Source organism: Natator depressus, chromosome 1 (assembly GCF_965152275.1).
Source record: "Natator depressus isolate rNatDep1 chromosome 1, rNatDep2.hap1, whole genome shotgun sequence".
Taxonomy (NCBI): domain Eukaryota; kingdom Metazoa; phylum Chordata; order Testudines; family Cheloniidae; genus Natator; species Natator depressus.
In genome coordinates, this window is record NC_134234.1 from 2,425,297 (window position 1) to 2,442,792 (window position 17,496).

The 17,496-nt window shown below is 45.0% G+C and overlaps 1 protein-coding gene across 1 annotated transcript; it reads left to right on the plus strand.

The window, feature by feature from the left end:
• Positions 1-14,982: 14,982 nt before the first annotated feature.
• On the plus strand, positions 14,983-15,804 carry LOC141980742 (olfactory receptor 52M1-like). The gene has a single exon (XM_074942297.1). The coding sequence runs from the start codon at positions 14,983-14,985 to the stop codon at positions 15,802-15,804; it is 822 nt and encodes a 273-aa protein (XP_074798398.1).
• Positions 15,805-17,496: the final 1,692 nt, after the last annotated feature.

Here is a 17,496-nt window from a genome sequence, read left to right on the forward strand (position 1 = left end):
AACTGATACTATCTATAGACACTGAGTGCTTCAAAATCTCTAGTTTCCCAAAGCTGTGATGAAAAATATAGACCAAAAATTGGAATAAGAATTGGGAGTTCTTTAAGAAAGATTATTAGATAGCAAAAAAGTCACAGCTCCACAGTCAAGAAGGTGAAAAACTTTATCTAAAAACCTGGTTCATTTGGAAAGTGAAGGTAGAAATTAGGGGCGAGGGAAAGCAATATATAAGAAATGAGAAAAAGGGGAAATAGCTAGCCTGCAATATAAATCAGAAATTCTGAAAATTGATAAGGGACTTAAAAGGCATCAGTTAAATATCCATGGTTGCAAAGCTAAGGATCACCGAAAACAAGGTTAATAAGTGTAGTAAGACAAAAAGGAATCCTAGAAAAAAATTAGGGCAATTCCTGTGTTTAAAATGTAAACTATTAAAACAATTAAGGTAAAGATTAAAAAAAAATGAAATTAGATCAGTTTAAAAAATGCTAAGAATATACATAATGCCAGTCAATATCAAAGTTTATGCAAAACCGGTCTTGTCGAGTAAACCTGAATTAACTGTTTCATTAGAGTAAACATTTGGTTTATCAAGGGAACTGTGCATATTCAATAAACTTTGATTTTACTATGTCATTTGATTTATTAACAGAAAATAGTGAGGTAAAATAATTAACACTCTACAATATCATTAGAGTACACATAAAACGGACTGAAAACGAGCTAACTGACAGACCTCAGAAAGCACTTGCCATGAATGGGGCTCTTTTTAGTGGGGTTCTTCATGGATCAGTTCGAGGCCTGATGTTATTCAATATTTTCATCCATGACCGGAAAGGAAATAGAAAATTGGTGCAGATACTGGGCAACACAGTATGGCGAGGAGGTGAGCAGCCCTCAGTGGTGAAAGAACAGGTTAAGGACTACTTAGAAAAGCTGGTCATGCACAAGTCCATGGATCCAGATCTAATGCACGTGAAGGTGCTGAGGGAGCTGGATGATGTGATTGCAGAGCCATTGGACATTATCTTTGATTATTTGTGGCAATTGGGGGACATCCCAGACGATTGGAAAAAGGTATATATAGTGCCCATATTTAAAAAAGGGAAGAAAATGTACCCAGGGAACTACAGACCAGTCAGCCTCACTTCAGTCCCCGGCAAAATTATGGAGCAGGTCCTGAAGGAATCCATTTTGAAGAACTTGCAGGAGAGGAAGGTGTTCAGGAACAGTCAATATGGGTTCACCAAGGGCAAATCATGCCTGACCCATCCGATTGCCTTCTATGATGAGATAACTGGCTCTGTGGATATGGGGAAAGCAGTGGATGTGATATATCTTGACCTTAGTGAAGCTTTTGATACGGTCTCCCACAGTATTCTTGCCAGCAAATTAAAGAAGTATGGATTGGATGAATGGACTATAATGCGGCTAGAGAGCTGGCAAAATTGTCGGGCTTAATGGGTAGAGATCAATGGCTAGATGTCTAGTTGGCAGCTGGTATCAAGCAGAGTGCCCCAGGGGTCAATCCTGGGACTGGTTGTGTCCAACATCTTTATCAGTGATCTGGATGATGGGATTAATTGCACCCTCAGCAAGTTCACAGGTGACACCAAGCTGGGGGGAGAGGTAGATATGATGGAGGGTGGGGATAGGGTCCAGCGTGACCTAGACAAATTGGAGGATTGGGCCAAAAGAAACCCAATGAGGTTCAACAAGGACAAGTGCAGAGTCCTTCACACAGGATGGAAGAATCCCATGGACCGCTACAGACTGGGGACCGACTGGCTAAACAGAAGTTCTGCAGAAAGGGACCTGGGGATTACAGTGAACGAGAAGCTGGATATGAGTCTGCAGTGTGCCCTCATTGCCAAGAAGGCCAAAGGAATATTGGGCTGCATTAGTAGGAGCATTGCGAGCAGATCGAGGGACGTGATTATTCCCCACTATTATGCACTCATGAGGCCACATTGGGAGTATTGTGCCCAGTTTTGGGGCCCCCACTACAGAAGTGATGTGGACAAATTGGAGAGAGTCCAGTGGAGGGCAATGAAAATGATCAGGGGGCTGGAACACATAACTTAGGAGGAGAGGCTGTGGGAACTGGGGGTTGTTTAGTCTGCAGAAGAGAAGAGTGAGGGGGGATTTGAAAGCAGCCTTCAACTACTGGAAGGGCTGTTCCAAGGAGGTTGGAGTTCTGTTCTCAGTGGTGAACAGATGACAGAACAAGAAGCAATGGTCTCAAGTTGCACTGCAGAAGTTCTAGGTTGGATATTAAGAAACACTCTTTCACTAGGAGGGTGAAGCGCTGGAATGGGTTCCCTAGGGAGGTGGTGAAATCTCCAACCTCAGAGGTTTTTAAGGCCTGGATTGACAATGCCTTGGCTGGGATGATTTAGTTGGGTTGGACCTACTTTGAGCAGGGGATTGGAGTAGATGACCTCCTGAGGTTTCGGCCAACCCTAATATTCTATGATTCTATGAAAATTTGCGGACAACTGAAAGATTAGCAGAGTGCTGAAAATGAGGAGGACAGGTAGGGTGACCAGATAGAAAGTGTGAAAAATCAAGACTGTGTGGGGAAAAAATAGGCTCCTATACAAGAAGAAGCCCCAAATATTTGGACTGCCCCTAAAAAATTGAGACATCTGGTCACCCAAAGGACAGGGCAGGCATATCAATTGATCTGAAGCATTGGTAAGGGTGTCTAATAAAAACAAAATGTATTAATACAGTCAAATGCAAACTTATCCTCTCAGAAAAGGGAATGCACGCCCAACCCACAGTCTGGGGCACTGTATTATGCAGTGCAATGACCCTGAAAAGAATTTAGAGGTCATTGTATAAAACCTACTCAAAAGGCCAAAAGGACCGATGCAATCCATGGAAGCACAAAAAAGGGAGTGGTTAGATGGAGCAGGGGAAGGATTTTACCTCAATTGGAGATTGGAGAAAAAGCTGGACCATGAGAAATTTGAAGGGTTTCATCTATTTAACTTATCACAATACTGATCTATCGGACACTTTCATGGGGAGAAAACCATGGGTAGTGATGGGCTTTGTAATCTAGAGGCGAAAGGCAAAGCAAGGCCCAATGGGTGGAAGCTGAACAAGGACAAATTTCAGCTGGAAATAATGGTCAAATGTTCAGCACTGATGGTGGTTAACTGCTGGAACAAACTGCGAAGGGAAGTGGTGGATTCTCCACCTCTCCCTGTCGGCAGATCCAGACTGAATGCTTTATTGCAAAATCTGCCTGAAGGCTTCTTTACAGTTAAAACACTATCGCAGCGCTGCCTTAGTGCTTCTGTGTAGACACGACTGACACCGAAGGCAGGGTTTCTTCCATCAGCATAGGTAACTCACTTCCCCAAGAGGTGATCGCTAGGTGGGCGTAAAAACTCTTCCATCTACCTTCTCGTGACAAAGATGACAAAGTGCTGGAATACAAGCCATATGATCAACGACAGAGAGAACTGGTTATGTTTAGTTTGGAAAAGAGGAGATTAAGTGGGGACATGATAGCAGTCTTCAAATACTTCAAAAGGCTGCCATAAAGAGCTGGAAGAAAGTTGTTCTGTCTTACCACAGAGGGCAGGAGAAGAGGGAATGTGTTCCAACTCTATTCGGTTACATTTCAAGTCTGAATATATAACACACGATAAAAGAAACTTGTTAACATAATGCATATTTGACCTGTGGAACTTATTGCCACTGACATTATTGGAGCGAAGAGCTTAGCTGAATGGGATACACAAACGCTTTGGCCATTGTACGTGGTGCTGGTGGCATGACTTTTAGTTAAGACTGTCTAACCCCTTCAATAAGAAGACCTCATTTTCAGTTGCTTATAAGTTTGCCAAATTTTAGGCATTTGGACTGATATTTCCCAAGCTGCATGCGTGCTTCCAGCAGAATTGTTTTTTTTAAGTTTTCAGAATAACCGTCCAGCTGACTTCTCTCAGGAAACTAGGAGAAAATATGTCTTCCCCGTGTTAAATTTTTTTTTTCTGATTATTCCAATGAGTTTCACTGAGGAGCCCTAGCCCTACCCCAAGCCCTAGATCCACCCTGCAACTGAAATGCAGCCACTTTGGAGCTGCAGACCATGAGCAGGGATGGGCAGGGTGCATAGAGATGAGTGACATTTTGGCCAGTGATGCTGGAGCAAGCTCACCACCTATGGCAAGGATCCTGGGATGTTTAATGGCTGCACAGATTGGAAAAGACCACAGACTTAATCTCTATCCCATCACACCCATGTTGCACTCGGTTTGTCAAGCAGGCAAGTTCCTCAGCAAGTGATGGGTACCTGTGAATCCTGAAACAGAAGTGTCTTCCCTCAGAATCCCCCTCAGGTAGCCATCCGAAGTCTCTCTCACCCCAGCATCTGTAGCAACATACCATGCTGAGAGCTGACACAGGGGTGTGCACTGTTTATAATATAGTTCTACACAGTCCCAGTGCGGTTTGCTCTGCCTGTAGGGGAGAAGCGGGCATCTGGATGGAAACAGGCTAGAGACAAGCCTGTCTCTGCTTCTGTGCTAATTATCCAGCTTTAGGAGTAAAGAGTAATTAAGGGACCTTCTTTGGCTCTGTGCTGAGTCAGAGGGGAATTGGCTGTTTTTTGTCTTTGTGTATATTTAAAAGTTATAGATGATTAGGAAAAAAAACTAGGGATAATGCCTAGAGCTCCATAGGGTCTTATACCCTGCAAATGCCCAGGATGGCTGGGTAGATAGTAAACAGACAGATCTGGAGAAAGATGCCTGAGGGGAGACACACACACTTTCTGCAGACACACGGGGCTGTCGCTAAAGGATCAGAGATCAGTAGTTCTCATCAGTAACTATCATCCTATTGTGCAGCACCTTTCATTGAAGAATCTTGAAAACCCCTAGCAAAGGAAAGTCACTTTGAACATATCCCCATTATACAGATAGGTAAACTGAGACACGGGGAGACATGACTTGGTCGAGGTCACACAGAGATTGAGTGGCAGGATGACAGGCAGAACTCAGGAATCCTGACTTTCCTGCCATAACCATGGTCTGTCTGTCACACCAAAAGGGAAACAGACTCCTGCTCTGGCAGGGACTGTTCATTTTGAGGGATGCAGTGGAAAGGCTGGATGAGCAGAGCCTGAGTCTGCACGATCCCCTCATGGTGAATCTGAGGTTTTCAGAACTTACTGGAGTTTGTGAGCTCCCCACTCCTGGGAAGCATCAACTACAGGTGTCCACTTCTGCTCCCATTCAGATACCTGCCAACAAATCACAGTCACTGGGGTTACTTCTGGGGAACGGACTTAGTAAAAGCAACTAATCTAATCAAATGTTCCTGGGGATAGTGGCCTCGTCTTCCCACCAAAGGTGCCATGGGAAAAGGGGGGCCCTGTAGACAGGATGGAGACTGGATTAGTGTTTCCATTGCATTTGTTCTTGCCCTCTCTGTTCGTTTCCTCCCAGTCTCTCCCCAGTGGAATGGAAATTTAATGTTTCAGGCTCAGTCAGACTTTCCAGCATGGCCCCAGAGTCAGGACGCTTGAATTCCCATAACTGAACTCTCTGCCTGCTCATTGGGCTAATCTGGAGTATTTCTCTGTCAAGGTTCCTCCCCCACTCTGAACTCTAGGGTACAGATGTGGGGACCTGCATGAAAACCTCCTAAGCTTACTTTTACCAGCTTAGGTTAAAACTTCCCCAAGGTACAAATTAATTTTACCCTTTGCCCTTGGAATTTCCACTGCCACCACCAAACTTTAACTGGGTTTACTGGGAAAAGTAGTTTGGACATGTCTTTCCCCCCAAAATCCTCCCAACCCTTGCACTCCACTTCCTGGGGAAGGTTTGGTAAAAATCCTCACCAATTTGCATAGGTGACCACAGACCCAAACCCTTGGATCTGAGAACAATGAAAAAGCATTCAGTTTTCTTACAAAAAGACTTTTAATAGAAGTAAAGGAATCACCTCTGTAAAATCAGGATGGTAGATACCTTACAGGGTAATTAGATTCAAAACATAGAGAATCCCTCTAGGCAAAACCTTAAATTACAAAAAAGACACACAGACAGGAATAGTCATTCTATTCAGCACAGTTCTTTTCTCAGCCATTTCAAGAAATCATAATCTAACACATACCTAGCTAGATTACTTACTAAATTCTAAGACTCCATTCCTGTTCTGTCCCCAGCAAAAGCATCACACAGACAGACACAGACCCTTTGTTTTTCTCCCTCCTCCCAGCTTTTAAAAGTATCTTGTCTCCTCATTGGTCATTTTGGTCAGGTGCCAGTGAGGTTACTTTTAGCTTCTTAACCCTTTACAGGTGAGAGGATTTTTCCTCTGGCCAGGAGGGATTTTAAAGGGGTATATCCTTCCCTTTATATTTATGACATTCTCCCATGCAGAGCACTTGAGCTTTTAAGTACTGGAATGAGGCTGAACAAATTTTCCTGTCCGAACTGAACAGAGGCGCTGTGTCCACCTGTATTCAAGTTACTAACACTCTGTAGCTGGCAAGCATGGTTTGACCTTCATCTGTAGCTATGGCAAAGGGGGGCTAGGACCTGATTTACTTTTTTATCAATAGTCTCATAGGGTTCAAGGTCAGAGGGGAGCATTAGATCATCCAGTCTGGCATCCTGTATAACACGCACCATTACATTTCACTCATTTACCCCTGTATTGAGCTCCATAACTAGTGTGTGATTAAGACATGGTCTACACGAATATTTTATATCATCTTCTCGTATGACCCCCTGCCCAGATGCAGGACTTTTTGCATCTAAGCCATCCTAGACAGATGACTGTCCAGCTTTTTTTGGAAAACCTCCAGGTAAGGTGCTTCCACGGCCTCCCGAGGCATCTGTTCCATTTTCCGCCTGTTCTTACACTGAGGAAGTTTTTCCTGAGATTTCATCTCAATCTGCTCTGCTGGAGTTTGAACACATTGACTCTTGTTCCACTGGCTGTGGTAAGACAGAACAACTTTTCTCCATTTTTATGGCAGCCCTTCAAGTATCTGAAGACCATTGTCATGTCCGTCCTCAATCTGCTCTTTTCCAAATTAAACATATCCATTTCCTTCAGGCTTTGCTCGTATGGCTTGCATTCCATCCCTTGGATCATCTTTGTCTCTTAGCTCTAGACCATTTTCAGTTTTTCTACATCCTTCTCCAGCTGAGGCCTAATGAGCACCGAGTAGAGGAATACTATTCCCTCCCATGACCTCCATGCTATGCCTTTGTTAATGCAATCCATAATTGCATTTTCTTTTTTTTCCAGTTGCAAAAAAATCCACCCCCCTGAGAGATGTCACTATATCAACCTAACCCTGGTGTAGACAGCATGAGGTCATTGGAAGAATTCTTCCATCAGCCTTTCAGGGGAGTGGGTTACCTACTCTGATGGGAGAATGCCCTGCCGTTGGTTTAAGTAATGTCTACATTGAAGTGCTATGGTAGCACTGCTGGAGCATTTTATGTGTAGAGAAATCAGATTTTATTTCAACTCCCTTGACCATCCAAATGTGGACTCTCATTGAAGCATGAAATTGGGTTTATTTGACAAAACCAGTTTTCCATAAACCTTATTGTTTCCTGGCATTAATTATATTCCTAGAATTTTTCTGAACTAATTCCATACCAGCTTTTTCATTATTTCCTAACCTTGTCAAATCTTTTTTTTTAATCTTTCCCTTTATTTTTAATACTTCTCATTTAACACAGAAATGTCCTTTATTTGTATTTATTTATTTAGGCTCTGCTGCTGCCTGATTGAGTATTTCTGGTTCTGAGTGAGATGTGTGGTTGATTGGTCAGTTTGTAACTTTGGTGTTCATAACTCCAAGTTTCTACTGTAGATTTTGTTTAGCATCCTCCTTGACAGCTAATGGACTTGAAAGGATTACATAAACTCATGTGATATGAGTACCTCAAACTGCTCCTTTCCAAATGCAGAACAAAACTATTTCTTGAACCTTTTCCATCTTTTCTGCAACATTAACAAGTTTCCTTTCTCTCTCTAGGAATTGGCTTCAAACTTTTGTAGGATTTCTTTTGTTCTTTAGATTCTTAATAACCTCCTTTTTGTGATCCTTAACTCTGGCATGGTCAAGTCAGGTCGGAATTGAAAACCTGCTTTTTCCAGGAACATAAGCGTAACAAGTGCCTGAGGAGAAAAGTGGAACTCTTGATGGAGGAAATGTCATCAAGAGGGCAGGTGAGCAGATTCATTCGATGCTTTGCCAACAACATCCATAAAGGACAGATTGGGTCCTGCAGGTACGGCTGATAACTAATCTAGGAGTGGAGCCCTGAAAGGCAGACAAATGGAAGACTCCTCTGCACTGGCAACTCCTGCAGCACAGCTGGTTCAAAATGTATCAACTCCATCCTTCCTTCGATCCAAACCAGTGAAGTCAAGAGGGGCATGCTCACACATAGGTAAAATAGCACCCTCATATTAACTGCCCAGGCTATTGTGCCACATCGCATGGAGAGGACACTCCATCCTTGCTGGCAGCATGGATACAACACGGAAGGTGGCAGTTAGATTTTATAAGCTCTCACTTGATTGGCATAGAGTAGGGCACCAAGGGTTACCTTCAATGGTGGGAGGAACCACTGCACTCCATTTGTCAGCCATCACCCACCACATACCCGAGCAGCCCCCGGACAGTTAGGTGCTGAACCACCATGCCTCATGGGGTGTGTGGGGCTAAACCAAAAGTTCAATGACAGATGGAAACCTTGCACCTGGCAAAAATAAGAAACCACAAACTTTCCGGCTTGACAGCTGGAATGTCAGGACCATGTGTCCGGCACTGACAGAGAATGATGACATACAATACACAAGCAGCATACGGAAGTTAACTTTGATAGACCGTGAGCTGTACAAACTCAGTGTTAACATTGCAGCACTTCAGGAAATAAGACTTGAATACGCAGAAAAGAATTGAATCATTAGAACAACAGGGAGTGCTGGAAAAGGGGAATCCCACATACAGTAGCCTGATCTGGCCCATATTAAATGCTTCAGGAGATTGAGAGTGGATTTTAGAAAAAATAGTAAAGCTACACTCCCATAGCAACAATAGTGGGAGATCTAGCTCTAGTGATGGCAAGAACACAGGGCCCCCTATATGGTTCTCTATCATAGATTAGGCAAATTGTTTTTTCGCCATCCTATTGCATCCCGATTCTTGGCCTGCTTTGCCTTACTTTTAATGGACAACAGTACTTATTCAAAAGAATTTCCCCAGGGATTGCATTGCGCTCTGACTATTGTGCACCAACATGTGGTACGAATGCTGGATCAATGATCTAAAGAGGATCGGGAGAATGTCACCTCATCTGTAGAAGACAGATTAGCATGGGGGGGGGAATGCTGAAGAGGAGGTGACTAAAGAAGTGTTGAGACTCCTCCAGGAAATGGGTTCAAGGCTAATAAATAGAAAGCCCAACTAGTGCAGAGGAGAGTGAATGATTTGGGGGTGACCCTAGGGGAACAAGGAATTCAGGTAGATCAACAAAAGGTGAAATTGTTAATGAATGGTCAAGGCCAGAAGATTCTCATGTATTGAGGGTGATGTTAGGAGGGCTTAGCTATTTAAGGAAAGACTGCTGGAATTTCGCCATTATAACTGTACTCTTGTGGTGTTTACTAAACGAGAAAGAAGAATGGGAGTGGGGGAGTGAACAAGAAAAAGTTTTCTGTAATTTAAAACAAGCCTTGATGTGAGTCCTGTCACTGAAATTCCCTGAGATAAACAAGCCGTTTGTGATTAAGTTGGCAGCAACCCAACAGGGTCTAGCGGCAGTACTAAGGCAAGCAATTGACAGGAAGTTAAAACCAGTAGCATACAAGTCTAGAAGATGAACCCCTATGGAGCAGCAGTTTGGGACCTGTGAAAGAGAGTGTTTAGCAGCTGTGTGGGCCATTGAATCATAGAAGATTAGGTGGGAAGAGACCTCAGGAGGTCAGCTAGTCCAACCCCTTGCTCAAAGCAGGGCCAATACCCAACTAAATCATATGTTTGCTTTGACTATGGGCACAGCCCCTATTGTATTACAAACATCTCACTCTTCCCTGAAAGTACATTGTATCAGGGAAATTGCAGCAGAAAGGAGTACCAAAACCAGGATCTTTTTTGGGGTGGGTTGAGGAGATTCCCACCAGAAGTCATAATGCAAAGACCACTGCCAAAAACTTGTGGGAAGGTAGTGGTTAGTAGATATAGGACTCCAAAAAAATAATTGATTCAGAAAATGGGCCACATTTTGTAGGAGAAGTTATTAAAAGTTTATTAAAAGCTTTAGGGATAAAACAATGACCACATATCCTTCTGCCCCTCCACCCCCACGAACATGATACAGTTCTGTGGTGATCTAGAATCCTATTTTTGACATCTCCGACTCAAGGAATATTTCCAACACACCTCTGAACAACATACTAACCCACAGAGACCTTCCTACCAAGACTACAAAAAGAAGGATTCTGGGTGGACTCTTCCTGAAGGTCGAAACAACAGACTGGACTTCTACATAGAGTGCTTCCGCTGATGTGCACGGGCTGAAATTGTGGAAAAGCAGCATCACTTGCCCCACAACTTCAGCCGTGCAGAACACAATGCCATCCACAGCCTCAGAAACAACTCTGACATCATAATCAAAAAGGATGACAAAGGAGGTGCTGTCATCATCATGAATAGGTCGGAATATGAACAAGAGGCTGCTAGGCAGCTCTACAACACTACTTTCTACAAGCCATTGCCCTCTGATCCCACTGAGGGCTACCAAAAGAAACTACAGCATTTGCTTAAGAAACTCCCGGAAATAGCACAAGAACAAATCCACACAGAAACGCCCCTGGAACCCCGACCAGGGGTATTCTATCTGCTACCCAAGATCCATAAACCTGGAAATCCTGGACGCCCCATCATCTCAGGCATTGGCACCCTGACAGCAGGATTGTCTGGCTATGTAGACTCGCTCCTCAGGCCCTACGCTACCAGCACTCCCAGCTATCTTCAAGACACCACTGACTTCCTGAGGAAACTACAATCCATCGGTGATCTTCCTGAAAACACCATCCTGGCCTCTATGGATGTAGAAGCCCTCTACAGCAACATTCCACACAAAGATGGACTACAAGCCATCAGGAACACTATCCCCGATAATGTCACGGCAAACCTGGTGGCTGAGCTTTGTGACTTTGTCCTCACCCATAACTATTTCACATTTGGAGACAATGTAGACCTTCAAATCAGCGGCACTGCTATGGGTACCCGCATGGCCCCACAGTATGCCAACATTGTTATGGCTGACTTAGAACAACGCTTCCTCAGCTCTTGTCCCCTAATGCCCCTACTCTACTTGCACTACCTTGATGACATCTTCATCCTCTGGACCCATGGAAAAAGCCCTTGAGGAATTCCACCATGATTTCAACAATTTCCATCCCACCATCAACCTCAGCCTGGACCAATCCACACAAGAGATCCACTTCCTAGACACTACTATGCTAATAAGCAATGGTCACATAAACACCACCCTATACCAGCAACCTACTGATGGCTATTCCTACCTACATGCCTCCAGCTTTCATCCAGACCACACCACACGATCCATTGTCTACAGCCAAGCTCTACGATACAACCACATTTGCTCCAATCCCTCAGTCAGAGACAAACACCTACAAGATCTCTATCAAGCATTCTTACAACTACAATACCCACCTGCTGAAGTGAAGAAACAGATTGAGAGAGCCAGAAGAGTTCCCAGAAGTCACCTACTACAGGACAGGCCCAACAAAGAAAATAACAGAACCCCACTAGCCGTTACCTTTAGCCCCCAACTAAAACCTCTCCAACGCATCATCAAGGATCTACAACTTATCCTGAGGGATGACCCATCACTCTCACAGACCTTGGTAGACAGGCCAGTGCTTGCTTACAGACAGCCCCCCAACCTGAAGCAAATACTCACCGGCAACCACACACCACACAACAAAACCACTAACCCAGGAACCTATCCTTGCAACAAAGCCCGTTGCCAACTGTGTCCACATATCTATTCGGGGACACCATCATAGGGCATAATCACATCAGCCACACTATCAGAGGCTCGTTCACCTGCACATCTACTAATGAGATATATGCTATCATGTGCCAGCACTGCCCCACTGCCGTGTACATTGGCCAAACTGGACAGTCTCTACGTAAAAGAATAAATGGAACAAATCAGACATCAAGAATTATAACATTCAAAAACCAGTTGGAGAACACTTCAATCTCTTTGGTCACTTGATTACAGACCTAAAAGTTGCAATTCTTCAACAAAAAAACTTCAAAAACAGACTCCAACAAGAGACTGTTGAATTGGAATTAATTTGCAGACTGGATACAATTAACTTAGGCTTGAATAGAGACTGGGAGTGGATGGGTCATTACACAAAGTAAAACTATATCCCCATGTTTATTCCACCCCCCACCCCCTACTGTTCCTCAGATGTTCTTGTCAACTGCTGGAAATGGCCCATATTGCTTATCACTACAAAGGGTTTTTTTCCCCCCACCCCGCTCTCCTGCTGTTAATAGCTCACCTTAAGTGATCACTCTCGTTACAGTGTCCATGGTAACACCCATTGTTTCATGTTCTCTATGTATATAAATCTCCCCACTGTATTTTCCACTGAATGCAACCGATGAAGTGAGCTGGAGCTCACGAAAGCTTATGCTCAAATAAATTTGTTAGGCTCTAAAGTGCCACAAGTACTCCTTTTTTTTCACATATCCCCTATCATCCTCAATCATCACGGACAGTAGAAAGGATGAATCGAACTATTAAACAAATAAGATATTGAACAAAACCAGCCCCAGGACCGACCCGTGGGGCACTCTGCTTGATACTGGCTGCCAAATAGACATGGAGCTATTGATTGCTACCCTTTGAGCCCGATGATCTAGCCAGGTTTCTATCCACCTTATAGTCCATTCATCCAGCCCATACTTCTTTAACTTGCTGGCAAGAATACTGTGGGAGACTGTATCAAAAGCTTTGCTAAAGTCAAGGAATAATAATAAGGTCCAGAGTAACCTAGATAAATTGGAGGATTGGGCCGAAAAGAAATCTGATGAGGTTCAAAAAGGACAAGGGCAGAGTCTTGCACTTAGGATGGAAGAATCCCATGCACCACTATGGAAGAATTCCATGCACTGCTACAGGCTGGGGACCAATGGACTAAGCAGCAATTCTGCAGAATAGGACCTAGGGGTTACAGTAAATGAGAAGCTGGATATGAGTGAGCAGTGTGCCCTTGTTGCCAAGAAGGCTAATGACATATTGGGCTGCATTAGTCAAAGCATTGCCAGCAGATCAAGGGAAGTGATTATTCCCTTCTATTCCACACTGGTGAGGCCACATCAGGAGTATTGCATGCAGTTTTGGGCCCCCCACTACAGGAAGGATGTGAACAAATTGGAGAGAGTCCCAGCAGAGGGCAATGAAAATGATTAGGAGTCTGGGGCACATGACTTATGAGGAAAGGCTGAGGGAACTGGGGTTATTTAGTCTGCAGAAGAGAAGAGTGAGGGGGATTTGATAGCAGCCTTCAACTACCTGAATGGGGGAGGATGGGGGGCAGGGGAAAGCTCGGCTGTTCTTAGTTGTGGCAGATGACAGAACAAGGAGCAATGATCTCATGTTGCAGTGGGGGGAGGTCTAGGTTGGATATTACAAAACACTATTTCACTAGGAGGGTGGTGAAGCATTGAAATGGGTTACACAGGGAGGTGGGGGAATCTCCATCCTTTGATGTTTTTAAGGTCAGGCTTGACAAAGCCCTGGCTAGAATGATTTAGTTGGTGTTGGTCCTGCTTTGAGGAGGGGGTTGGTCTAGATGATCTCTTGAGGTCTTTTCCAACCCTAATATTCTATGATTCTATGAATAGATCTGACTACTCATAGGACAGAATGGGAAAAATAGGATCAAACAAAACCAGATGTGAAGAAAAATCGTTTGAGGTAAAGTATGAAATATGGTGCAAAGATGGCAAAAATGTGACTTGGGAATATCTAAAGCCAAATATTTGGAAGAGGAATGGAGGTATTTTTACATACTAAGAGAAGATGACCTGATGTTTGGGTTTAATTATGATCAGAACAATCTTAATATTAGTACTCTGAACTGTGCCTTTTCGAGTTTGGGATTTGATGTAGTCACTCTAGATGTGACTAATGAATAAGAAATGGCTAAGATTCATGTGAGATGGAATGAGTCAATGTCTCTCAAATAATGTTGATATGGTATAATGGATTGTGTTGACTCAGGAAAATAAATTGGGGAATATATTTTCAGGAATGTGATCTTTTTTTTATTTATTAATCAGATATCACTAAACAAAACTGCACCAAGAATCATGGCAGACGAGCATAGGAGGGGAGAAGTAAATGAAGCCCCAACTATTGTGGATCAAACAATCTGTTTGGAAGGAGCGCAAATAAATGTAAGTACACAACATCCGGAGTGTATGCCATATTCCTGGCCTCTATTACAAGCATGGAAACAACAATGGGGAGATGGTACTATAAGAATTAAAAGAGGTCTTACATTAGTGGTGTCAAAGTTTTTCATAATTCGTTTCTCTGAATAATGAAAATGTCATTTTACTGTGTGTGAAGAACGACCAATCTGTTTCACCCATGAGAACAATCTTCAGTAGGGCATCTAGTGTCTCATATTAACATTGTCTCTCCATCTAGGCATCTGTACTTCAACCATCACCCTAGACCCCGGGCACATACAGAAAATGAGGGGAACATACAGGAGACAACGTTCTGCCTCAGAGTTGGACACCTTCTCCCTTACTCCATGTCAGATTCCAACACAACCAACGTCATCAACCCCTCCACCTTCATCCCGCTGGGCATTCCTGGCCTGGAGAAGGCCCATGTCTGGATCTCCATCCCCTTCTGCTCCATGTATGTGATAGCCGTCTGGGGGAACTTCACCATCCTGTTCATTGTGAAGATGGAGCCAAGCCTCCATGGGCCCATGTACTATTTCCTCTGTATGCTGGCTGTCACCGACCTGGTCCTGTGCACTTGCACCCTTTCCAAAACACTGAGCATCCTCTGGTTCAATTCCAGGGAAGTAGATTTCAATGCCCTCCTCACCCAGATGTTCTTCATTCACAGCTTTTTGGACATGGCCATGGCTTTTGACTGCTATGTGGCCATCTGTGATCCTCTGAGACATTCCATCATCCTGAGAAACCCCGTTGTGGCCAAGATCAGCTTGGCTGTGGTGATGCGTGGCTGCATGCTTGTAATGCCCTGTCCCTTGCTGGCAAGGCAGTTGCCATATTGCAGAACCAACATCATCCCCCACTCCTGCTGTGAGCACATAGCTATGGTGAATCTGGCCTGTGCCGACATTCACATCAATAGTTATTATGGCCTCGTTAACGGCAATCTTGGTGATTGGTCTGGATGTGTTTTTTATCGCTGTGTCCTATATCCAGATCCTCAGGCCATCTTCAGCCTCCCCACAAAGGTTGCCCGGCTCAAGACTTTTCAGACCTGTGCCTCCCACCTCTGTGCCTTTTTAGCCTTTTACATCTCAGGTCTGTTCTCCGTCCTCATGTACCAGATTGGCCAGAACATGGACCTGCATTTAAATGTTCTCTTTACCAATGTGTGCCTCCTGGTACCCCCCATGCAAAACCCCATCATTTTTTATGTGAGGACCAAACAGATCCGGGACAGGCTGCTCCAGCTCTTTACTCATAAAGGGACCTAAAGTTTTCTCCTGGAGCTCCATGGACAGCTGGCTTTTGACATGGTGCTGGGCCCTCCTCCTTGAATCCCTGACTTGACAGTCAGAAAGACATTAATCCCCTTCCTGACCTTACTGTGTACAGTCAGGGTGACAAACTGGGGAACCAGTCTATGTACAACTCATTGAGTTGACACCTTTTTAATTGCTTGTATTGGACCCCCAAGCCTCCCCCCTTGCCCCACTTCTTCCAACAAGGCCCCGCCCCTGCTCTGCCTCTTCCCCTCCAAGGCCCTGGCCTGGTTGCTTGCTCCTCTCCTCTCCTCCCCATGTCATGTGCTGGATCATCTCCTTGTCCCTCCTCCCCCCACGCCCATTTAAGGTTTTGGTAGGGGTGACAACTTTAAACATGATTCAAGGGGCTACTTAGGCACTAAAAAACTATTTTTTAGCAGATAACTTACCAATTATCTGACTGGAGAACTGTATCTAATTCCTATGTGAAAGAAAGAAAAATAAACAAATATTAGACCTCCTCAGCTCTGGTACAAAAATGTTCTGGCATCTTGGGGCAAGGAGGGGCAACCAGGGGCCTATGTAGAAGATGTTTTTTTTCATGGAGGGCTCTTATGCCATCCCTGGCTGGACTCCAGCATCAGTGCCCCAGTGAAAGGGGACTGGTGAGCAGTGGGGAAGACTAGAGACCCCTCTACAGGTGACCCAGGAGAGCCAGGAAGGACAATGGGAGATGTATTGGGCCCTGCATGAACAAATGGGGCAGCTGCTCTATGAACAGCAGGCCCTTGTAAGACTCCTGAGGAAGGAATCCAAGAGAAAAGCCCCGCAGCAGGGACAGGAGGCCAGTGGCGGAGTATAGGGCTTGTTACTCCTGCAGGAGGTGTGGACATTTAAGGAGGAATTGTCCCTACTGGGATGGGGGCAAGGAGCCTCACCCAGAGAAGGGGAAGGGATGTGGCCCTGGGAATGCCCGCTGGGTGAGGAAACCCAAGGGACAACAGACATGTTGAGCCTGTGGGCAACACGGACACCTACAGTGGGAGCGCCCAGGCCCAAGATGGAGGGTCCAGTTGAACCCCAGTGAGAAGGGGCCCAAGGCAGCAGAGAGGCAGGGAGTCTGCTTTGGCTGTAACGAGTGGGGCCATATTAAGGGGCAGTGACCCTTCTGGGGAGGGCAGCCGAAGAAGGAGGTGCCTGGGGACCCAGAAGTGGCAAAGATGAGCGAGGTCAACATGGAAGTGAAGGCGGTAGACCTGCCTGAGAGCCACCAGCATGAGGTGGCAGAAAAGGGGACTGAGACGGAGTGGGCCTGGTGAGAGGTTGGGACCCAGGCTGTGAGGGAGCAGGCTACAATGGGAACCAAGACCCTGACATTACAGGGTCAGGAGGATGTTAGCCAATGGACGTGGCTGACGGCTGTGGAACAGGCCCACTAGACAGCAGAGGTGGAGGTGCAGAAATTCCACAAGGAGAAGGAAGTCCTGACCCTGAAGCTGAAGGAAAATGAAGAGACGCGAGGGTGGCTGGTGGGACATCTCTGGATTGCACAGGGTAGAGGACTCCCCTACCCTAGGGCATGGTATTTTGAGTGGGAGGGTGTGGAGCAGGATGGTCACCCTGCTCCAGTTTGGACGGAGTTAAAAACAGCCCTGGGAAAGGGCTGCCCCGAGGAGTCAATCACAGGCGGGCTTGAGGCAG

Excerpts from the sequence above, each read along its gene's own strand:
- LOC141980742 (XM_074942297.1), top strand. The coding sequence starts at position 14,983 with ATGTATGTGATAGCCGTCTGGGGGAACTTCACCATCCTGTTCATTGTG.